The 25316-nt window shown below is 35.9% G+C and overlaps 1 protein-coding gene across 2 annotated transcripts in view; it reads right to left on the bottom strand.

Annotated features, from left to right (window-relative positions):
- Positions 1 to 25316, bottom strand: part of MPP7 (MAGUK p55 scaffold protein 7) — a 150109-nt gene that overhangs the window by 8813 nt on the left and 115980 nt on the right. For both annotated transcript variants that reach the window (XM_058831589.1, XM_058831590.1), the window contains 4 exons: positions 25050 to 25246; positions 24481 to 24545; positions 7016 to 7186; positions 503 to 583 (listed from right to left, as the gene is read on the bottom strand). In XM_058831589.1, coding sequence (XP_058687572.1) covers positions 503 to 583; positions 7016 to 7186; positions 24481 to 24545; positions 25050 to 25246 — 514 coding nt within the window. The remainder of the gene's footprint in view (positions 1 to 502; positions 584 to 7015; positions 7187 to 24480; positions 24546 to 25049; positions 25247 to 25316) is intronic.

Genomic DNA, 25316 nt, shown 5'->3' with positions numbered 1-25316 from the left:
ACTCAATTTTGCAAAAATCACACTACTTGGTCAGAGAAGGGAAAGAGGGAAAAACATCCCCAAATCAACTCTTCTAAAGGTAATCAAAGGGATTTAATTAATTTATTCATTGGGCTAAACTGATTATCATCAATCTTCATTTTTCAGCCTAACAAATAAAGGGCAGTCTGCTGAATGCAAGCACTGGTAACAGAGTGCATTTCACTGCTTTACAGCCAAATCCAGGGTGTTCTTCAGCTGAGTTTCATTTACTAAACCTCACTGACATCAATCATGCTAAACTTGTACTGAAAGTGTACTGCAATGCCTCTGAGCCAAAAAGCTCTATCAGCTTAATCAATGCTATTTAATACAGAACTGCAGCAGCACTTTTAAAAATTAGAGAAGTAATTTGGATGCCAAGCATACATTTAGAGACCCAAATTTGAAAGTACCTTAAAGGTAATACAACGGCTAATAATGCAAGTATATCATTAGAGAATAAAAGTGCATTTTTACTTACGTGGCACTGTTACCCCGTAGTGCTGGGTATCACTGATTAGCAATTTCCGTTTAAGTTCATTCAGTCCAACCCCTACAGGACCTGAAAGAAAAAAATGGTCCTGTTTCCCAACAGCCAGTTGTCTCTTGTATTCAGATGCAAGTATGCTCCAAGCCAACACAGCCTATAGCTGTGACATTACTGCCTTTTAATCAATGATTTGGAAACGCCCATGGTTCCAGCCTCTCCCAGAATGTACAGAGCTGACAAATTTCAGGGGATGCAGCTGGCAGTTACTCTGTTCTGACTTTATTACTGAGGAAAAAAAAGTTGTCAGCAAAGCTGACATTTTTTTCTGCAGCAACTACCTTCAGCTTGCACCCACCTCCATCTCAGCCCTACTACAAACCCCTGCATCCTAACCTGCAGCTTTCCATAACAAAACCTGATTCGATTTGGCTGTTTATTTTGCCAGAATACTGCCAACCTGCAAATTAGAGGACCCCAGATGGCATGTGCAAAGTGCCCCAAAAGCCTCTGCACTCTGTGTGTCAGTACAGCCTCACTCCATCCTGCTGCTGCATCCCTTGCCTGCACCAGATGCCCCTGGGGACAATTGCTTCCACCTTCTCATGCCCTGGGAGCACTGCTCCTTCCAGCCCCTGCTGCAGGCAGGAAAACTGCCCAGCTCCTGGCTGCCTGCAGCTGTCACCATCCACCTTTCCACGGCATGAGGGTGGCATTGCATGAAGAAAGGAAGGAAGGGCAGCATTTGCCAGGTCACAACCCACTTGGGATGTTTGGATTTCTTTCTTTGTTGTTGATTCTCTTTTAAACTGTGCTTGTCTCCCGCCTGCTGTCTGAACAGGTCCAAAACAAATGTTTCCTTCTTCATGTGACTGCCAAAGAGAGACCACTCTTGGAAAGAGGATGGCAGGAAGAAACAAAGACTGCATGGAATTTTTTGACCCGTCTCCTCCACCTCCACTTGAGTAGTGCTGTAGTGGAAGCTACTGAGTAAGACATTCCTCTTGGCTTTCAAGTTGTCCCTAATTCTTAGCTGTTTGCCAGTGATGCCTTAGGTCTCTGTGAAGGCACTCTGTCCTGTGAGGTCTCAAAGGCTCCACAGGCACTTGCTGCCTGTCCCCAGGAGCCCTTCATGCAGAGTTCCAGCCTTGCCTGCCCACTTTGGTGAAAGGGCCATGGTGCTGTGTGTGAAGGGAGCTCAGCTCTGCATGTTCTTATGTTTCTGACAGTGGAGAGCATTCATTTCTACAAAGCCAAGTCAACAGCAGAAGGCAAAGGAGAATGACTCATTGGAACCATATCCCAAATAATGCAAATATAATACCTGTGGTTTTAAGGAAAATTCTTGCACATCTAGTAAAAGTGACACATTTATATATGCAGTGCTTCTTAACAAAGAAATTTTAAACACTGTAAATAGAACACCTAATAAACATTTCAATTAAATCGTGTTGTAACCACTACTTACTAGTCAGAGTCCAAAAACAGACTGATGCTTCAGTGCCTTCAGGTGCCTATCTGTAAAAATGATCGTACGCCCTGTCTGAGGTCGAAACACATGATGAAAAGCAAGTGCTTGCTACTTTGCTGCTACCCCCAGACTATGGTCCTGCTGCAAAATCTTAAGAGTTTCTACATTTAAAGTTTCTAGGTGTTCACATCAGTTAAACACACAACTACATTTCAAGTTCCATCTCTGACCTTCCTGTAAATTAATCTATCAGTATGTATAAATGTATATTTAATATGGTGTACAGCAGCCTCTACTGGTGCATGTCTGCAGAGGACAACAATGTGTTATGTAGATAATGGCATTACTTTTGTTATAATTTAATTTTTTTTCCTTTTTATAACAGTTTAGCTATTTAAGGCAAATATGGACTTTTATAGGAAAAGTAATTACAACTCTTAATATAGCCTAGCAAAGTAAACCAAACCAAATGGAATTCAGTTTTTAAAAATCACTCTATTACTTTTAGGCAAAAAATCTTTCCCATCAAATCCACAAAAATATTATTTCCTTACTCTACATGATGTCAAATCAACAGTATGCTTTAAGCTTTATTCATATATATGAAGAGTTCAGGCTTCACTTCCTACAACACGTGCTTTGGAAACTTAACTTAACTCTGTTTCCAGACCACAACTTCACTACTACTCTCTCCCTTTCCAGATTAACATTTAAAAATCATCTTTAAATTGAACTACTGAAAAGTGTAGATTCTTCTTTCGCAGTGCTGTCTTCACAGAGTTCTCATAACTGAAGCATATGGACATTGAAGGCTGATTGCAGCTCAGCAAAGCCATCCATTATGCAGATTTTTACACTGTCTCTCCCTCTCAGTGTAATACTGTTCCCTTCTAAACATTATTTTCATTTTAATGCAGCAGAGAGAGATGCCAATTTCTAATAGTTATGAATCTGAACACCATTTGAACTCAAAAAGAGAATAAAGTGTCAGGTTTTAAAAGGATAATCCTGATTCTTATAGTCAAATATAAGGCATGCAGGATCCATGTCTGTAGTGTAGTTTTGGTTTACTATAAATCGCTCCAGGCAGCAATATTTAGTTATGCTGACAGATTTAGAGATACTTTGCTTACTTTTTAAAAGGAACATTTGTGCTGCTTGCTGTTGCATGTTAAGTCATGTTAATGGTCAAATCCTGCACAAGCGGACTGCAGTGCCTACCTCCTTTTATTGAGAGACATCTGCAGAATTAAACTACCAATCACTAAAACTTGCATAAAATTTTGTACCACTTAGACATGTCTGAAGAAAAACTGAAAAAACTGTAAGTTTAGGTCTTGGGAGGGTTAAGCCAACCAGCCATTCTTCACCCATAGACACATAATGAGCCCTTAGTAGTCTTTTGAAAAGAAAAGGAAAGTGATCTTTCTGAAAAGATTTTATGAGTTAGATGACAATATCCCTGCTGGGATCACAAGAACCCAGCAGGAGCCATGCCTTGAGAGAGGCACTGTGGCTCAGTTTCTAGTACACTATAATGCAATGCCTGCACATGCATGTCTGACTGCAGCTCAGTGTGGTAAGAAAGGAGAGCCTCATTATTTTGTGTCTCAGTACATTTTAACAAGCAGTGGGAGCGTACTGTGAGATCTGCTGTTCACTGAAGTAGGATCAGTGAATTCATACTGGTGTTCTCATGACAAGGCTAGGCACTATGTTACATTCTATGTATTTGTTCCTGAACCTTGCTGACCTTCCCATGCCTTCAATCAGGAAGTTTTAATGTAGATAGTAATTACAGGTCTCTTTCTTCATTGTCTAGTTAGTTTACTAGAAGTAGCATGGCCATAGTAGGCCATTTTCCTGCACTACTGCTGTAGATCAATTAAGTCTCTGCAAGGTACTATGGAACATGTTAAAGCTAAGTCAATTAAAAGGGTCTTCCATTTCATCCTCTGCTCTGAAATAGATTTGGCCTCATCATAACTCCTCCACGATAAAACCAGAGGAGATGGATTTTTTTTTTTTAAATTTAGAGCAATTACAACAAATATAGAGGTTTCCAGTCCCAGATTCCTGTTCTTTGCGGTAGCAACCAGAAGCACGTCTTTGTGGGAAATACCAACAGCCTCATTCAGGGACAGAGGCTTTTCTGATCATGTCAGACACCAATAACAACTTCTCCTTTATGGTTACACACCTCTGGTCTTTGCTTCCAACACTGACCAAGCTGGACAGAGGCATCACCATGGGTGACCACAGCACCTGAAAGGCTCTGCACAACACCAGTGATCACACTGTGTGTGTTCTGGGGGACAAGTCCTTATGATTTGTTACTGACAACTTCGCTTTATCCTACCCCTTCAGAAAGCTCTGACTTAGCTGAAACTATACCAGATAAAGTTACTGCATGTAGCACATTCATTCTAACTCTAAGGAAATAAAATTTATGCTACTCTGGCTCTGAAAATTAACTACAGCAGAAGAATTTGTGAGACTTTTCCCTCATTAATATAAATGAAAATTCTAGTGTCTAAATAATACATGTCATATTAAAATATTCTACCTTCGTCTGATAGGGCTGTGAGGTATGTAGCACTTAGGATGCAAGCAATATTTGTGATCGAAGACTAAGGATTTCTTGTCAGTTTGGGAACAGTAAGTTACTAGAAGCAGACTGATGATATAATATTGGATAATTTTGTTTTTAGCAGATGCATCAGAATCCTAATAATTAAAAGCACACAAAAATGTCTGTATCATTGCTGCTTCAGAAGATGTTATTTTAGCCCCAGGAATTTGCAGGGCTTTATTAATGAACTGACATTTGCAGACAAGGTAAAATCTTTGCAAACTGGTACATTAAGCTAAACCTGAGAGTAGTGTGTATCACACAACAGGGCACTGAAATGATTGTGTGTGCAATGCGTGCTCTTTAAATTAGACTAGACCAACTCAAAATGAAGTGAAATTTGTTTCAAAGGTGTCAAACTCCCTCCCCCTAAAAAAAAGGTAAACCCAAACCTAAATGTCCCTGTTTAAACAATAAATTACATATTTAGACCTAGCATAACACAACAGACATCCTCCACCACTTACAACTATAAATTAATTACATGTCTCTTTCTTTCCTGGTACTACGATACAAATTATATTTGATGTATTATATGGAACACTGCTACTGGCTCACAAAAAGCTTTTAAAATGTGTTTGCTTCTACTATACTTGTATTGCTTAGCTCTGCTAGTTTTTCCACATTTTGCCCAAGACATTTTTATGGTATTGGCCAGACTTAAGCTGCTCTTAATATCCAGAGAAAAAACATTAGAATTACTGAAGTCCGCAATAAATTTATGAATTGCTTTTGTTACTGAAAAAGCACTCTTTCTTCATTTGATTTATTACAATAAAAATCAAATGGAATCTCTAGGCATTCCTCAGATCAGACATATGCAATTTGTTATAAAAAGTCTACTTATCACACTTTTGCACTACACTCTGTTGATGTAACTGTAAAATCAACTCAACCATGTTATTACATGTTGTATATAACCCACAATCTCACAGTGATCACACTAGTAGGTGGCTGATTTTTAGTGCTGGAGCGTGACAAAACTGTTTATTAAAAACTCAATTTAATGTTCCCTTGGATATGAGCAATATAAAAACACAGCTACTCAACAGTTCCTAACAGTCCCTGACAGAGGGTCATATTTCTCTGCTCTGCTGCTTTCAGAACAGAGGAAATTTTACTAATGAAGCATTAGCCTATGTGTTACTGCCAAGGAAACAATAATCAATGAGACATTACTCACTCGTAGCGATGGTTACTCATTACTCATTGGTACTCCAACTGTTACCTTTGAAAAGCTTAAGATAATGTACTTTAAGATAATGTACTCTCTTTTTGGGAGACTGAAGCAATGCATTTTGATTATATAGTAAATGCTGTAAGGAAGCCTTGGCAGTGACAGATTCCAGAAGAACAGAAAGCTGACTAAGGATAATATGTTGAGTCTTCTGCAGCTATGCTTACATTCATCCATGGCCTACAGAGCTCCATCTTGCATCCACCTTTCTTAGTACTTGTCCATTTAGTTTTAATAACGCAGTAGGTGGTTTTGTTTCTTTCCACTTTTACTGTTTGTCTTCATTGATCTCAGATATTTATAATGGATTTTTTTTTATTTTTTTTTCCCCACATACATATATTGATTGATCTCTAAGTGTGGAATATCAACATAACTCTTTTGAGTTTTAGTACAGCTTGACTGCTATGTTCAGACTTGTAAGTTTGATAACTGCATTTTAATGTCATCTTCCCTTGGTTTAGGAAAGCTTTAAACACAATCTCCTAAAGCAGACTGTCTAGACTATCAGAACTTAGTGAAACTTGATGAGGACAAAGCTCTGCATTACAGGCTGGGGACTGACTGGCTGGATGACAAGGACCTTGTGGTTCAGGTGGGCAGAACTAAGCATGATTCCCCAGCCCTTGCTAGTAGCAATGAAGGGTAACAGGAGACTGAGCTGTATTAGCAAGAGCCTGCCCCATAGATAGAGGGAATGATTCTTCTCCTTCACTGAGCACTTGCCAGTCTCGTGAGGAATACTCTGTCCACAATAAGCCCTGCACTAAAATACTCTTGATAACCTGTATCAAAGACAACAGAGGGCCTTGAAGATGCTCAGGAGCTGAACAACATGACCTCTCCGAGAGACTGAGGGAATTGGGCTTGCCTAGCTTGGGGAAGAGATGTCTTCAGGGGGACCCACCAGCACCCTTCTGACACTGAAAAGATGGACACCTCTTTGCTGAGGTGTGAGGTAAGACAGAGAAGACGTGATGGGAAGACAGGTTCACAAAGTTGCTGCCATCAGCAACCTGCTTGCAACGTGGTGTTAATCTTGCTCAGTGGGAGGCTGGACTAGGTGAACTCCTGAGATCCCTTCCAATCTACATGACTTTCTAGAAAGCATTGTGCTGATCAGCAGATCTCTGTTTTACCAGGTCAAAAATAAAGAAAACAACTTACCAACCAAAACAACAAGCCTGTATTTGTCACTAGGTTGTCGTCTATATTTTGCGACTTCTTCATAGGTTGGGATATCTGCTGTATCATACTGATCACTCTTCTTGCACTCATACATGGACTTGTTTGTTTTTTTATCTTTTCTGCTAAGACGAAAGCTTCTTCTAAAACCAGCTGCAGTAAGAACAGGGTTTTTTCAAAGTAAGAAAATAAGTCTTCTTAAAACATTCGAAAACAGTCTCTTCCAAACATTCAAGGATTGGAGCATGGAATAAAAAGTGTATTATATGTTTAATAAGCCAGGTCATTACAATGACATTTCCCATGTTTTTAAACTATATCAGGTACCTATTTAAATTGCAAAATTAAGATTACCAACAAAAACATAACCTTCGCAACAACAAACTGCAAAATATAATTGCAATAACTTGTTAATGTATTTAGATTATTTAGACAATTTGAATATCTTATAAATTGATATATATACACAAAGAAATAAATGCAAGCTGGAGTCTCATACCACCTCTAATGCACGTCTATTAAATCAACATGGCACACAGACATCAAATACAACATGGGATAGAAACACATCTGGTGCTTGAGAGGGTTAATGAGAATTCCTTGAACAATTCTGTTGTCCCTAGCTTCATGCTGGTAATATATTTTAGAAGTGCATAAACCTCTCCTAAGTATGTTTAAGTCAATCCAAGCATTCATGCTTAAATTACAAAATACTAGAAACATCTTAGACAATACAGTACCCATATTATGAAATTAAAAGTTAATATTGTTATTAAATCTCTATTTATAATTGCATCTATTATGTGTTATATCTATTGTGCCTTCAAAAGAAGAGTTGAAATTTCACATAGCTTTTAAGCATTCTCAAAGGAGAAATTCATAGGCATTTTCAAGCAGAACAGCACAAAAAATCCATTTTATACTACATGTTAAAAACTAATTTATTCCTCTGTTAATGATTACATTAGAGTTTTTCAAATAAATCTTTTATATTGCATTAGATTAAATTTTACTGGTATCTCTACAACACCTCTTTTTTTCTATAAGGAAGTATAAGAAAGATTGCAAAGACTGCAAAGCTGATTTCACTATCTGGTGGTAGTAGAGTAAAACACAAGCTATACTTTAAATACTGGAAAAGTTGTTGGGTTTTTTTTCCCCAGAACACTTCATAGGACAGTAAATGTGTAAATTTTAGTAACCCCAGATTTTCAGCAAAATGTTTTCATATTCTTATAATCACACTTATATTTAGGTGTTTGGGAAGTAATCATACTACAATTTCTTCTTCAAAGGACAGTAAATGTGTAAATTTTAGTAACCCCAGATTTTCAGCAAAATGTTTTCATATTCTTATAATCACACTTATATTTAGGTGTTTGGGAAGTAATCATACTACAATTTCTTCTTCAAAGGTAGTATCATGCAAGTTCAAGATTCAGTTCTGCAAAGATTTTGCACCAGATCTGAAGAGAAATACTACAAGGTTTAGTTATCGGCTTAGCATTTTGCACACATACAGTTTAACTGAACATAAATCATCATAGAACCTGGACCACAGAGGATGTTAACCAAGTTATTTAATTGATGTGAGCCCCTATACCTCTGGGAATCTACAACACAAGCATACACACAGAAGATGAAGAAAAATTTCTTTGAGAATACCATGATGTCAACCCATTTATATTCAAAATATGAATACGTAAACTGAAAATCTATGACAAAGAAGAAGAGCTAGCATCCACAGAAAGGGCAGATGATATTTTTAAAATGTACAGAATAGTCTAGACTAAGTAGGAGATGGGCTGGCATAGAAAAAAGATCAAAATATGAGATATGAAAACATAATGAAAGAGACAGGGTTACACTATTTTATTATTTAAATAAAACTAACATTGAAGTGAGTGCAGTCAGAAACAGAAATGCTCTACTGGAAAGCTTACACACCCACAATAGGGCCTGGGAGATCTTGCTGTCCCTATGGTGAAGTCCATAATGACATAAGGATGTTCTCTTCATCAGAACTATGCCTAAGTGTATAGACAGCTATATAAAGAAAAGTTAAAAGTAGCTTTACCAATACAGACTACAGACTTACAAGTTTCCTGAGGCTTCATCTAAAATGCTCCTGATTAAAATAAACCCAAAAACAACATAAAAAATTGCCCCAAACCCTGAAAATTATTGTTTGTTGCATTTTTTTTCCTTTCTAATCACTTCACGAAAAAACAAAAAAATATAGAGAAAAACTAAAGAAAAATTCTTCACTGTTGACTACTAAATGGTTTACAAAATTAAGAGCTTTGTTACAAGACCAGGAATCCATGTATTTGGAAAAGGTAAAAAGTAAAGATAATAATCAAATGAAGCTACATCAATGGTCCCCATTGCAGTTTGGTGTTGACCTTACAATTAACAACAGCTCCATGCCCCTGATCAGCTGTCTCAAAATGCCATTAGAATAGCTTCTCAACATCCACTTAAATGCTGAACAGTGCAATCTTTAGGAAAAGTATTTTTTCTGCAAAATCTTCAATTTCAATCTATCAATTCAATCCCCACTTTTAGGTTTTGGTAAGAACATTTGTAACTTGTTCTTCTTTTCTCCAACCAACTTATTCAGATCTCATTAGCAAACTATCAGGAGGTCAATTATTTAAGAATTTTCATTTCTTTAACTCCTTGAAAAAGGAGAAAAATCTTTCTGGCCTGTCTTCAGGCTGATTTGTCCCTTGTCACATTTACAGGCTCCACAGAAAGCATATCAAAGACTCAAGTGATATGATTCCATTGCTAACACGTGTTTCCTTGAAAAAAGAATTGATATTTCTGCCACTGAAAATCATTGGTAAAATGTAATACATTTTATGTAAATGTAAAACAGTAATATTGTCATGTATATCAAGAAAGCTCAACAAGAAGTTCAACTAGAACTTAGACATTACATAAAATAAAATATATTAATTAAAAAGAACTGACCTGAGATAAAGATAAAAACCAGAGCAAATCTGACTTCTCTGCAGTGTGCTGGTGAGGATGCTCTGTAAAACTACTGACTATTAAGTTTGTGATATGTGGTTTGCTTCACCAATTCCTGACTATTGTCAATTTGAAAGTTTTTTAAATCATTCCTCAAAGTCCATCTGAAAAGCCACATACAGAATCTCAAGAAGGTTTACTTTAGCATTCAAACCCAAGGTAAACATACAGTTCCAGGAGTTTGTTTCAAATATATCCAACACTTTTATGATAGTGCTGCTGCATTCCTGAAAACATCTTCATTCTTCATCACTCATCATCTGCCATTATATGTCCTCATATATATGGCTTAACTTCACTGTGACCTAGAAGCTGTTTTACAGAAATGCTAATAAATATTTTCTATTGAATGTCTGCATTTGTAATTGCATTTTATGTTGGGAACTATGGCTGTGCAAAAATATTATGCTAACTGAAAGAATATTGTACATTTAAGGAATAAAAACATTTATTAAAAGGCAAAAAATATTATACTAATGTTTGCATATTTTATCATTTTGAAAACATGAAAACCAAACTTCATATATATAAATTACCAATAGAGCATCATTAAAAATATAGTGATGATTGCTACAGAGAACCAAACCAAATACTAATATGCAATAGAAAAGGTTTCTATAAAATGATTTAGGTTAAAAGTAAATTTCTATAAAGAACAAAAGGAAAATGTATTGTTTGCCTAGAATATTTGATAATATAAACCTTGATGAATACGAAAGGAGCTGCAGACTACACTGTCTGTGGAATATAGGTATCAGCAGAGATTAACCTTAGTTGCCAAGTATGCAGACTGTAAAATAACAGGAGGAAATTCTGTCACTAAAGCAACATAATCTCCTGAACACTGAGAAGCTTGCACCAGCTTACTGGCTACAGCTGCACCACTAGAAGCTTACTGAACATGCAAACCCATAAACTACTGCTGGAATGTAACAGATTTGGTGAAATAAGAGCAGGCTCTGGGAAGAAAATATTAAGAACAAATGTTCTCAAACTCCTGATGTCTTCAAAGCTTAAACTTCTCAATATGAAATAAAAATAAAAAAATCATTACTAATAAACTTAATTAAGGCCTAACAATCAAAGAGAAATCACTTAGATCTCTAAGAATGAAAAAAAACACCTAGCAGAAAAGTTTGATTATTCTTTTAATCATTAGCAATGTAATTTAGTAATCTCAGAACATCCTTACACAGAGAAATCCACTGGGGCCTCACACAGAAATCCAAACTGAAAACAGGCACTGTGTGAACCTGCCTGCTTTGCAATGTTTTAAAAGGATGAAGATGTAAATAGCTATGCTCATTTATATTTAATGACATAATTCTGAAGAAGTAGATTGCAACTATGTTGTGTAAATTTCAGTCCAAATACACTAATAAAACCAGAAAGTTAATTCCTCAAATTCAGATGGACTACACTAACAGGAAATAATAAAATATAAATTCATGCATGCCTCATAAATTCACAAGTAAGACTTCAGAATGCTATAAAGCACTTACATGTGCTTTTGTTAATTTTCATTCATTAAGTGCTTAAGTACATGTTTAAATTATATATGTTTTTCACTGAATTTAATTTCATCTTAGAGTAAACAACTTATATTTAAATGTAAATGCATTTAAAACCACCCTTTGTGTTCATATTACTGGTAAAAAGTAAGTTTGGTACCATGGTCATTATCTATGTTTGTATGAACATAGTATTTTTACTAGATATTTATGGATATTATTTTCCAAAAAAAAATTGGTGTTTTTTTTTTTTTTTACACTGGCTCATATACTGAGGATTTCTATTGTTATACAGGAACTACACAAACACAGAGCAGACTTCTTACTCTGTCTGCTTCTGGACTCATTCCCAGCTTGCACATTTAGACGGGGTTAATAAAAATTTAGATTATGTCTGGATTTTAAAGATGAAATTGAGAATAGTAAACAGATGATATTCATCTATATTTACTGTATGTTCATAAAGGTTCAAGCAATGTAACCAGAATTTAAACTTGGCAAAGGCAAACTCCTAACGTTTTCCTCAGCAGTTCCTCAGGAAATTACAGCAGAAACATACGATACCATACTGTGGCTTAAATATTAGAATTTGGTGAAAATAATTAAATTTATCTGAGTCACTTTAGAGGAGACGGTTCAAAATAATAGCAATATAGCCTTGGATATAAAAGATTTGACTCCAAATGGTTCAGACATTCTGCCTTCTGAACACTCTTTTCCTGTGCTCTTCATGACCACCTTGTACGTGTCTGAAGTACATATCCTTTCAGAATGGGTTGGGTGTTCACAGAGTAATCTGGTTCATGGACTGAAGTGCCAGAGCCACATATATGGTTTGTGAAACAAGGAGACACTGGAGCGCATGAGACAATTTGAATTGTATATCACTGTGTTTGTTACTGCAGACAAAAGAATGGTAACATCAACTTTCAAAAGCCTACCTGCTTGTTCTTAAGATAGGAACATTTTAAACGAATGATTCTTAGTGAAGAGTTCCAAGGAACCTCTTATTTCTAAACCAAAAAGCTACTTATTCACAATCAGTGAATGTTCTTGTGTCCTTACCCCAAAACTGGTCCTAACATTAGTTTTTCTGCCTTCTGACTCTCCTGTCTGACATCTCATTCCAAAACCACATTCCCAGCATGAGATGGCTGAAGGTACCGCCTCTGGACTGCTGACAACATTCCACTACATGGAAGCTCTCAAGAAAGAAACCATTGCCTGAACTGTACTTAGCAATTCTGAATAATTTTTGTGAAGTTTTGCCTAAGTAAACTACAACCCATCTTGATTTTTTGCTCTTTGCTTCTGGGACAACAGTAGCTTCTTTCTCAAGACACCTCCCTCCTAAGATGGCAATGTCTTTTTGTTAACTATGGACCAAAATGTTTCAGAGAAGAAGGCCAGAGCACCTAGAAAAGGTGGATTCTGTTTATTCTCAAATAAAGCAGTAGCCCACTAAGATCTGATTGCAAAACCATTATAGTCTCACCCTAAGAATTAATGCAGTACATATTTACATACAGAAAGAAAAGATGGGGTGGAAGGGATGTTGCTCCTGTTTCAAAGAAATTATTTGATAAGGAAAACGTATTTCATCTGGAATCACATCCAAATTATAATTTTCCAAACATACCAAATATTTCAATACAATTACAATTCAACATTAACTTCGTTGATTACTTAAAAAAGGTAAGAAGTCTTTTTTCAGCATGATCATATAATCACAAGTTCCACAACCACAGGATGGAATTATACCACACTAAGTTTTTGTGAAAAGGTCAAAATTTTTTCAATTATAAACTTCGTGTGTACCTGATGTAGTTTATATACCACATTTAAAACCATTAAAGCACAATGTGAAAACAAGTCCAATTTACAGTATTGGTCTAGGATGTTTCAGTGAGCCCACTGCCTGGGAAATACTAAAGTACTTTGACAAGTTTCTCCCCACTCCTCTTGTAGTAGGAGGATGAAAGTCTTGGGAAGAGGGCTGGTTGCCATAAAATCTGCTCCAGCCAGCCTTTGGCTGGCAGGAATTCTGGATAGTTTCAACTAAAATATTTTTACATAGGTTTCAAAATGGCACAAACTAAAAAGTTGAAACATATAATGGAACATTCACCTTTTTTAAATGTTACTTTTGTTTGAAATTTGGAATCTTGAGAATGAAGCCAAAGGACTCTTGCCCCTCCTCTTCCCTGTTCCCCGCAATGATACACTGAGCTCAGACTAGCTTTAAAGCTGAATTTAAGCTACTGAGTTATTATGACTGATACTTTGTAATGTGGAAAAAGAACTGGTGCCTGCAAATTTGCTCTCTATTCTCACTGAATCCTCCCAAAATGGTTAGATAGACATGTACAAAGAAAAAATGCATACACAAAACTAGAATAAAACCTTGAGAGTGTCTTCAAACAATTACTCAAAATTTTCATGATACAGTAACCTTATTGTTTCATTAAACACATAGCTTGCTTCATGTACTTTAAAAATTTTGGCTTTAAAATCAAACCAGTATTTTAGTAGCCTATGTTTAACCAGGTAAAGGCATACACTACATAAACCCTTTATGTCAAATCCAATGAGCCATGTTTAAAACCTTAATATTCATGCATTTGTCATGCAGAGTAAGGACATTTGTATGCAGATTACCCCAAAAGCAAAGTGGACACAAGAGCTCCAGGGATAAAAAAAGCTGAAAGGAAAAAAAATTGTCTTTTGTAACCAATTGCTCACCTAGATAGGATCCACTGTTGTGACCAGCACATTCAGCATCTTCTGGACGAAGGGTAAAAGCATACAGAATAAGAGCCAAGAAATAAAGCAGAATAGTTAGAAGCCCAGCAAAAAATACAGAAGAACTTATTTTAAAAATGACAACTGTACAAAGCATAGCATTAAAAAGCCTTTAATAAGCCATTTTCTTAAAATCATAAAACAATATTTATTGTTTTATATTTTAGCTGGAGATACTAGATTTTGCAGCATGCACACCGACCTTTTTGCCTCTTCAAGCAAAAGTTGTGATGACAACAAACATTCTAAAAAATTCTAACACTGTATTATTTACGTCTTATCAGTTAATAGAAAATATGCCACTTAAAAGAAAGCAAAATGATTTGATGTAAATCAAGCTTTTTTGTAAACTATACATTATCAGACTTTAGCTTTATGTTTTGGCTCACTGGATTAGACAGAAAGGTTTTTGATCAAAAACACATCCTCTCATTTAATATAAAATAGCTATAATGTATATTTTTTACATGCCAGAGGCCCTCTGATCAAAAATATGAGCTACAATTTCTAATGCTTTTATAAACAAAAGCTTCTTAAGTAAAAGAAAGAAAGAAAAAAAAAAACCCAAACAAAAAAACACAAGAGATCAACTGCTATTACTTTAACATATGCTGCAAACGTAACAATAACCGGCTACACTCAGAAGAAAGCTCAGAGGGAAAACAGTAACGATGATACCACATAGACGAACTTTCTACCATCTCAGAGAAGTAGTCTGTCAGTATTAATTAGAAACGCAAGACCTCTCATGGCCATGTAATTAACTCGGAACCATCTCTCTCCATCCCAGCCCACCCAAGTGCTGCCAGTATTATTCTGTCATACTGCTTTTCTATACATATCTTGCAGAAGTTCAAGAGAGAGAAAGGACTTCAAAACAACTGTTCAAATTACTCATCATCAAATGTTTCAACTAGCAATATTCTGGTATTTTTATCTACTTTAAAACAAGATTCAATGTATTTGGTGGCACTGTAAAAGCATCATATGTATAACATCTCTTAGAAACACTAGACTATATTCAATTTAATTCTAAACATATGTTCTCTAAATAAAATTATTGGGCTATTCAGGGAAACTTTTATACATGTACCTTCAATTTCCTCTGAGAAGCACAAAGGAGAAATAGGAAAGGAAATCATTAAATGGAGTGAAAACATAACTTAAGAAAGAAAAGTTAAATTGAAGAAGAAAAATGCACCTACCACACTCAACCGCTTCCTCATCTTAGAACAGCCAAAAAGACAAAGCATTATTGTTTAATACTTCATAAATAGGAAAAAAATCAGGTATGTAAACTACTCTCAAATTCTCTTGAGAGCACCTATTATATCGAGGCGTATACCAACATACCAGTAGTGAATTTAACTACACTCAGAAAAGGATGTAAAACAGCATTGAAATACTATGTGCACATTAAACCTCCCATGTGTGATTATTCCACTATTAATCTGGTAGAAATGACCTTACCCTGTTGTCATGGAAGATCTCTTTGGTATTAAATACAAAGTTTGTTAATTCCAATTAATCAGTCTTAACCTAGAATTTCTAAGAATCACTCCCATGAATGTGATCTCAGTATTTTTCTGCGCTTACAGTAACAGTTGGGACTGCCCTTTGAGTGGATTTTGAAAAAGTTTCTCGGTTATGGCTTTTTTTTATTTTTTTTTTTAAAGTCTACAATTGCAGCTGAAAACATGATGGAAGAATTCATATACTCTTGTAATATTTTCTCCAACATCATCCTAATATAATAGATCTACTCTTTCTCCTTACCTATAGGAACTCAATAATTTTCTGCTGCCTTGATATAGAAAATATACATTTTTGTAACCATCTTTGGGATTATACAGAAAAGCAAGATAAATATAATGAATTATTGTTCACAAAGATATTATACACTAAGGTTAAGATTTATAGAAAGATTTAACAACCTAACTTCTCATTCAAATTTCTTTTAGAATGTGGACAAATAGGCCTAAAATATAATTTCAAACACTTTTCATGAAGCATGTATTTTCTCAGAATGTGAAAAATTATTCAAGAGCTATTTTACAATCTTTTATGCATAACTAATGTATAAAACCACATGGAAGAGCTTTTCTCATTTCACGTCATGAAATGGACATAAGAGTCTCTTCTGCAGGAAAAATACTGTTCTGTACAACCATTTCTTGGTACCATTTTTCTTGAGGACTTACATTTTAAAATAATAATTTGAAGACTTTTCTGAATCTTATTTAAAGTTTATGTCTATGGTCAAAGCAACCATATAGTTTAAGTTGGCTGGGAAGTCCTTTAAGTTCTAACAAACCCCTTTGTCGACCACATCTAGTGCCTTAAAAGAATGTACACATTTTGTGAGTCAAAGATGAAAGCATTGGATCCATTTTTCTCTCTTGATCTTAAAAAGCTCACAGTTATTGACAAATGGCCTAAAGATGGATCTAGAAGGGCAGGCTGGCTTCCAGGTACTAACTTGTTTCTCCTTCTCTGTGATGTATGACAATTTTTTTTGTATTTCCATTTCCATGACTTTCAACAGACTGCAATGTATCTCCTGAAAACAATGTGTCTCCTGAAAACTAATGCTCAAGGCCAAGTCACATAAAGTTTTTAAAAGATTTTAGAAGTCTCCTGAATTCAACAAAGTTATTTGACTTAACTAATGAGTGTGAATTTTTAAATACTGTCTGGTATTTTAACACTGGTAACAGGTAAACCCTCATTAATGAACATGAAAACCCAGAGCAAAGGAGGTCGGTATGTACACATGGACAGAGGTCTGTACGGCTGTACACTTGCTCAACCCTAAACACTGCAGACCTCACAGGAGTCCTGCAGGTGTGGCAGAAGGTGGAGTTACAGCATCAGGGCTGAGAACACTGAAAGGAATCCAGGCTTCTGGGCTATTCTTGCCAGGAACGGGAACATACTTATCCATAAATGAAAGACATTAGGATTCCCAAGTTAGTCAGCTGATCCCAGAAAGCACAAGCCAAAACGGCTACAAGCTTTGGTTTAATGTTGAGACAAAGGCATTCTGAACTTCTTCTGTTCTGTTAAAAATCTTCCTTCTCAATACTGCTCTTAACTTTCCTGGGCTACTCTTAAGGTTGAAAATAACAGCCCATAATGAAAAGATCTTGGAAATCACAGGATTTTCATAGCTTAATGTAGCTATAAACAGTCATCAACATGTAGGTCCCTGCCTGAACTTTACAAGGAACTTTACCAGAGCTTTTGCCTGTCCCTAGTAAAGTCAGAGGTTACTTGCCAGGAAACATTGTATTGTGATTCACTACTAAATACAACTCTGTGCATCTGAAGCAGCTGTATGCATGCACTAAGTATGCCCAAAGCTCCGAAGTTTTGTGACATGAAAAACTGGGACCAATATAGTTTCACTAAACCCAAGTGGGCTGAGAATGGAAACGTCCTCAGCTGGAAGGGGCAAATTAAAGACTAAAAGAGGTCAAAGACTAAAGAGGAGGAAATCTGATGGGAAGTAGGAAAACAAAAGCAGTAACAAAATGAAAAAAAAAGCCCAAACCCCAAACCATAAGGCAACATGGAATATATAAAACACTGAGAAAAGAAGAAGCACAATCAATTAAATGTATTGTGGTAAGAAGGGAGAGGAAGTTCCAAAGAAAATAGTCATGAAACAAGTTTATGAAATGACAAAAAAGCTGTAACAAGACAAATGGGAAAAAAGAAATAGGAAACACAAGCACAATGGAAGCTTAAGTGGTTTTATTAATTTTAGAAAGATTTCAGCGTAGCCAATAATGCTAAACTATAACAATGAAAACCAGTATCATATACACTGTGTTTTTGTATGTATTTTAACTGAAATGTAATCAAGACTTGGTTTTTGGGGGCCTCACCTAAATTGTACTACTTAGGAAGCTCAAAACCAGGGCCACTTCCAGGAACATTCTCATCTCTTTGGAACCGTTCAGCACCAGATTAAGATATTTAGCTTTTGTTGACTTTCTTTCAAAAATATTTCCACCAAGCCATTTTACTTAAATGCTTCTCATCTAAAATTTGACCCAGCAGCTCTGTTCTAGTTTCTTATCACAAACAAGTTGCATTATTTGTTAAACTATTCTTTACTTTAGTAAGCAAGAAATTGTGATGTACAGTGGTTGGCAGTACAGTGAATATATTACACTGAGTTTTTAGTGATTAACAGTCCCACATAGCAATCAACATTTATCCTGTTTTTATGCTATGGAGTTTTGTAGATTGAATGATACATTATGTTCATGGAATAGGAAATTTAAGAGGACCAAATTTAATTCTTTCATAAAACCATCAGATAACAGTATCTCTATGAAGATAATTTGGAAAATGAAGAAGGATAGTCTTGCTGTGAAGGACAGATCCATTTCCAGTTCTGTCTCACGTGACCTTGATTCAAATGTCATCCGGCTTCAGTTTTCCTTAATTTCTCTGTGGTAGCAGGAAGTTAAGATTTGTAAGGACAGGAGACTTCTGAACAAAAATGCTAATGTGCTAATTTAACTCTATAGGTCTGGTTTATTTTTCGTTTATACTCATAATTACCTGCAGGTGGGCAATCAAGTTTCAAATATGAACACAGAAAAATACTGAGAAGAAAGGCAGAGTTAAGATTGTGCAGCAATTATAAAAAGCAGAAGAATCATACCATATATTTATCCTAAATGTTTGGTCTTCAAATATGAGTAGTACAAGGCATTTATTCTTTTAGCCTGCTTAAAAATTTTTGTTGGCAGAACATAATCTTCAATTCAAAAGACACTCAACTATGGGTAAACTGGGTTACATCTTGTTTGAATGAACACCATTTGGCTGCAGTTAAGTCTTTCCTCTTGCTCACACAATGCCAATCACATACCGTAAATCAAAATTGAAAGTAAAATGGATTTTAAGCCTTAGAAAAACTATATGGTGATGCCTTTATCACAGTATTTACATTTAGCATTAAGTACACACAACAAATTTATCTTCATGGAAAAGACATCTCTGAACAACACTGTCATATATGCTACACACGTATATTAAACTGTATACACAGGGTATGGATATACACATATACATATGAACACAGTGCACAAGCTGACAGAGCTTGCAAGCTACACTAGTATAAAATATAAAGTTACCAGTAATTTTCATCAGAGACAACACATACATAACATAAATACAGTAACCACTGTGAAAGCAAAATTATGCTGAAGGAATATAATTTCTTGCCTGATTATTGCAGTTCATATCAACTGCAGAATAGTAAGTTATTTGGTTCTTATTCAAAGAATTATTTTCCTTAAAAATACAGGTTATCACTTTTGCTTACAAATTATAGTAAGCTACACGTGCATAAATGACCAAACCTGCTGGCAATATCTATTACAGTCAGAGCATGAGCAGTCTTTGTATTGAAGTTAACAGACTGGGAGCTATCAAACAAATAATTCTCCCCTCTACAAAGGCTCATGTCACTCCAATTTAGCCAACATGCAGCAACAGCAGAATTCACAGAGGCAGCACTGGCTGACGAGCTATCCAAGCTAAGATGACCATCTAAAGCCAGGAATGCTGTTAAGTATCACTGAGGAATACCAGTTGAGCAAGTTTCCACGGAGCTGGCATTCAGCAGTGGCTTACAAGCTCAGACAGATGAAAGCCAATTGCACATAGGCAGACACATCTACAGAATCTCCCTCTGTATTCCAGAGAGTTCCTTCACACCCACTCAGGTATATGGCTCATTCACCATTCCAGCACATGCAGGGTTAGTCCTACTCAAACAATCTCATGCAACTCTGTTCCTTTACTTTCATTCCATTTTCCTACTTTTTTTCCTATGCAGCTTGTTCTTATAGTTTTTCCCCCAGTATACCATTTCCCACAGTATTAATGTACAAAACTGCTTTTTGCTGAAAAGTCACTGCTGTTAAGTATGGAAAAAAACACTGAAAATACTTCAGTGGTTTGTTACTCCTCCATCACTTCTGCACTAACCCTAAGCCTGGGAATTTAACATATCAATCTCATCAGCATATCAGAACACCTAACAGCCACAACAACAAAACAAATCAGGTCAGAGTTCCTGTCAGTAATTTTTGCATTCACTGTTTCAAAGACTTTCACAAGTCTATTTACAAAGTAAATATATTAGTATTTTATTTAAACAGAATCAACAAACAACTGAACCATTGCACACATAGTGACTAATGTATTGCTCCTACATAAAGCTGTTAATTGCATTAATCTAAGAATTTCAAAGCCCATCCTCTGTGGGATTTTGCTTATTGGGCAGCTTTTATCCATATGTTTTTCCATTGCCCTTGCTGCAATACTTTCTCATTTTCTTCACCCTCAATACAAAATTTCACTTCCTCTCTTTTCCCTTTATTTTTTTATTCCTACTTCTTTATCTTCCTCTTGTCAGCACAGGCTCCACCTACATTGCCAATTTTCTTCAACTTCAGTCCCAGATACCATCAAACTGTGTATCTTCTCCATTTGCACATGAGAAAGTGTGATTTCACTTACCTTTCAATATGGAGTATACACTGTTCTGCCCCCTCCTCCAGTGTACATATGACATATGAAATGTTTTTCATTTTAACAGGTACAATGTGAGAGTGATTCTGTTTTATCTTTCAAGAAAAGGGCTAAATGCTGGGATAGGCATGTGTATTTACACAGATACAATGGAACAGTTCCCTTGGCTTTTAAAGTGAAAATAAAAATTGGCATTTCCATTAAAAGGACATAAAAATATCCTTTTAATAACTTAGAACTAGATTGGGTTTGTTTATTTCAGTGCAAATAATTCTTGCAAAAAAAAGTTATGTAGAAAGTATTTTTTACTCTTTCCTCAATATGGGTATGCATACGATCATCACCAAAAAAGCCCACTTCTATTTTGCTTCCAAATGTATGATACACAAATATGTGCAAAGATTAGCAACTCCATGCATTGCTATGCTGAAAAGAGTGAAAAATTTGAAACAGGAAACATAAAGAAGGCTTCCCAAAAGTAATCCAATCTATCTTCTTTCAGGTGTTAAAACAACTTAATTATCAAAGCAAAACCAGTTGTTGACTATTTCAGAGAGCTCTTTGTATAGATAAAAATAACAGTCCTTTCCAGTTTCAGGACTGGCTTGAGAAGAAATGAAAAAAAGAAGTTATAGGATACTTCTTGCATATTATATGATTTTAACTGATTTTTAGAATAATTTTCAAGTAGAGGGACACTACCACCCTGGAATCCCACCTAAGAAACCAGAGCTGACTCACATTTTTTGGGTATTCAGGAAAACAGAGTATTTTTTCTCAATTCTCCTTATTAAAAACAAAGGTATATATCAAGGTTTGTTCCTCATTACAAAACAAGGGCTTTGTGGAATTAGTTGACTGGACAGAGCCGACCAACGTCCATGGCTACATGCCGTGTGTCAAGAAAGCTTCCTGGTGCAACTCCCAGTTGTGTCAGGAAAGGGACTTCTCTCAGCAGCCCTCCTGAAGTCAACAGGTTTTCATCTCTTTTGGAAGCCATAAAAATATCAACTGGCAAATTTCCCATTTTTCTCCAAACTGCTAATAGAATTCAGGTCACATGACTGGATGATCCCATCCACTGCAAAAGCAAGCAGCCTCTCAATATACAGCAAGTTCAGGATGATCTACAGAACATGTCTCCCCCACATAATTACCCTTCCAATCACTGGAAAACCCTATATTAAGATGCAGGATTAAAAAAAAAAACCCTGAAGAAATCAAGCAGTATCAATTTCCCACCTTCACACAAGGCTTAAAAAAACTGTAAAATTCAACCCAGCAGTTCTTTCCAATTTTCTGTTCTCTATGTCACCTTGCTTACACGTTCCTGTGTCAGAATGCTGCTTGTTCAGCTGAGCAATGCATGATTTTCCAGCATCTCTCAGTTTCAGCAAGATGATTGCTATACACAAATACAGATATGGCCTACACATCTCACAGCTTCACTGCTATGCTTAGTAACACAAAAAAATACTGATTAACTTTATAAAGGTCATAAAGGTGCAGAGTTTCCCAGAAGAATTCTGAAAATCCAAGCAAGAGGTAGATTCTTCTGAGAGTAATTTAAGCAACATGCTAGACACAAGGTTTTTTTCTCTACTGCTGAATTCTGATTTTTAAAATGTCTTCTCTATGAAGGATCTAAATCCTCTCCCAGCACTAAAAACATGTTTAGTCTTTGAACGAAGGGATAAATTGCTACTCAGAACAGCATATCCCCTGTTCCCATAAAAATCTGGCAGATATAGCAGCAGACTGTCTTAAGAAAAAAGGAAGAGAGAGAATGACAAACCTACATTACTCTGCAGTCTTTCCTCCTTCAAGAGGCACCACTGCCTTCTAGATGGTGTTTAGTTGGGACTTTGTTCAAAGAAATTCCACGAGAGAACAGTAACAGGCATGCTTGAAGGTCACTGCTTGACCTTCATGCTCTGTCATGTTTTAAAGGCAAGAGGAGGAAGAGGGAAACTCTTCTCCCTGTTCAAGCTAGTTAAGGCAGTCAGTGGGAAAAGCAGAGACAACAGCAGACATTGTACTCTGGGTCTTCTTTGGGCTGTAATTTTGGCAATTCCCAATCAAGTTCAGGCTGCCTATTTGGAAAGGGGAGATGCATCTTGTAAAACCTTTCACTTGAAGGTCACTAGAAAGATGCAGTCCATTATAAAAGGATTCATGCGGTGTTGCTGCAGCAGCTGATTTACCTCTTCAAAAGCACCAGTGCCACCTTAATTGAAGGCTCTTGTTGAATGTATTATCCAGATTCAAGAACAGTGGGCAGAGAGAAATAGCTATACCCTGGGATCAGACACTTTTCCAAAACTGGGGCAGAGCAACTTGACCTAGAACCTAGAAAAACAACAGATTTACTACAAGCTGGAGAAACTCCTCTTGTTTCTAAGATCTATGTAAATAGAAAAGCTGTAGTGTAATTGTAAGGTCTGTTACTGTAATTACAAAGCTAATCAAGGGCTTTGGAGTTAACAATAGCATTAGGAAACACAATCAAACAGTGAAATGGAATGAAAGATAGAAAATGCAGATTATCAGAAAAGTAACAGTTATTGTCAAGCTTCAGAACACAACAATCATAGCAAGAAGTTAGGAAAATTGCAATAGAAACACTGGTGAAGAGTTTTAAAGTTAAAAGCATTTAGTTTGGCACTTAGTGTGCCAGCATCCACTGTTTGCCATGGTATCCATACTTCTTTCATTGTTAGATAATGAAAGGTGGTTGGAAATATTAGACCACTTTCTGAATACTTCTAGTTGAATTCAGAATCATGTTTGTATTTAAGATTTAGATCCTACTGTAGTGTGATAGTTTCTTACATTGCTTGCTTTGTTAAGAGTCTGAACAACTGAAAGAAATAGCAGGTCAAGTAAAATATGCAATGATACTTAAAACAGATGTTGATGTAAATTCCAGTAAAGAGAAAATACTTGTTTCAAGGTATGTGCTTTCTTAGAGGTTATTTTTCTTATATTGTGCAATTACCATATTTAAAAACAGAGACTATTAAGGATGAGTTTGTTTAAAAACAGTATGAAGTGATTCTGTGAATGTATCAATGAACTGAATGTTAGATAGACTTTTAAAAACCAGTTTTAAAAAATTCTGCTCCTTCATGGGACACAAAAAATTAACAACTATATGGGGAAAAGAGGGGAAGACTATCAGACCTTTTACCTTACTCTCAACATAAATTTCAGTGTTGATGCAGTCCAAATTACATAAACTGTTGAGTCAATTCTGTACTGTTTCAACAGGAAAAGAATACTCCTCAACCTTTGAAACATTACATATCAAAATATTAACTGGGCCCAGTACTTCAAAAACAAAGTCAGAGGGCTAGGGATGTTTCTATCTGCTTTTAAAGCTTTTCATTACATTACTTATATTTATTTTCCTACTGATACAATGGGCTCAAGAAGCTGTTGTGCCTGGGAAAAATGCAACCTGTAGTTGAAACAAACTGCTATTTTACAAGGTTATAGATGTGGAGTATTATTTCTATTCCAGATTAACAGACTTACATGATTTTCTGTTGGAAATTTTCAGGGGCTGAACCTGCACTTCTGGTCTTCTTAATGCAAATCTCCTATAAAATGGGAGGTGGTGGGGAAAAGACACAAACTTCTCAATTTTCACTGCAAATTTGGGCTTAATAAACACTCAGTATAATGAGAATATTGCAAAATATCCAGACGATTTTATAAGAAATTAGCTTAAACAATGCAATTAACAATCTAAAAAAATTAAATCTTGCCTGAAATTTTTATAAGCTCTCCAAAACCTGCTGCAGTTCTTATTCCTGCATAGTACATCAGTGAATGCAGATACTGATGTGCTATTTTCCATATGTTTTTTCTTTCAGTCTGGATCAGTGTTATCCTATCAGTTTTTGTCATTAATTCTAGCTAGAGAAATATGGAAATCCAGAGTATTTCAGCAACATGTTTCCAAGTTCAGTTGTCCTGCTTCAAATGCACATTTATTGTACCCATGTAATCTATGAACATTACACATGCTAACTTAAAAACTCAGAAAGAAGTCTCATTTCTTACTGCAAAAAATAATGGAATTATGCTTCTCAGTAGCTCACCTCTCCTGGAAATGCTTTGAAGGGATCAAGCCTGCTCTGGGATTGGCATCACCTTCATGTTTGGCTTGCCACCAGGTTGCATCATCCTGGCTCATGATCTGAAGGATATCTCCTTTTCTGAAAGCAAGTCCAGCTTCTTTACAAGGAATTGCTTTATCTTCATTAGGATCATAATCAAATAAGGCTCTGATAAACATCTGAAACAAGCAGTGTTTGATCTTTAGAATCAAATATGAAATGCAATCCAAAGGTATCTTCTTTTTCTGT

The sequence above is a fragment of the Poecile atricapillus genome, chromosome 2, assembly GCF_030490865.1.
Source record: "Poecile atricapillus isolate bPoeAtr1 chromosome 2, bPoeAtr1.hap1, whole genome shotgun sequence".
Lineage (NCBI taxonomy): Eukaryota > Metazoa > Chordata > Aves > Passeriformes > Paridae > Poecile > Poecile atricapillus.
The sequence above is the reverse complement of the archived record's forward strand: the minus strand, read 5'-3'. Positions and strand labels throughout refer to the sequence as shown.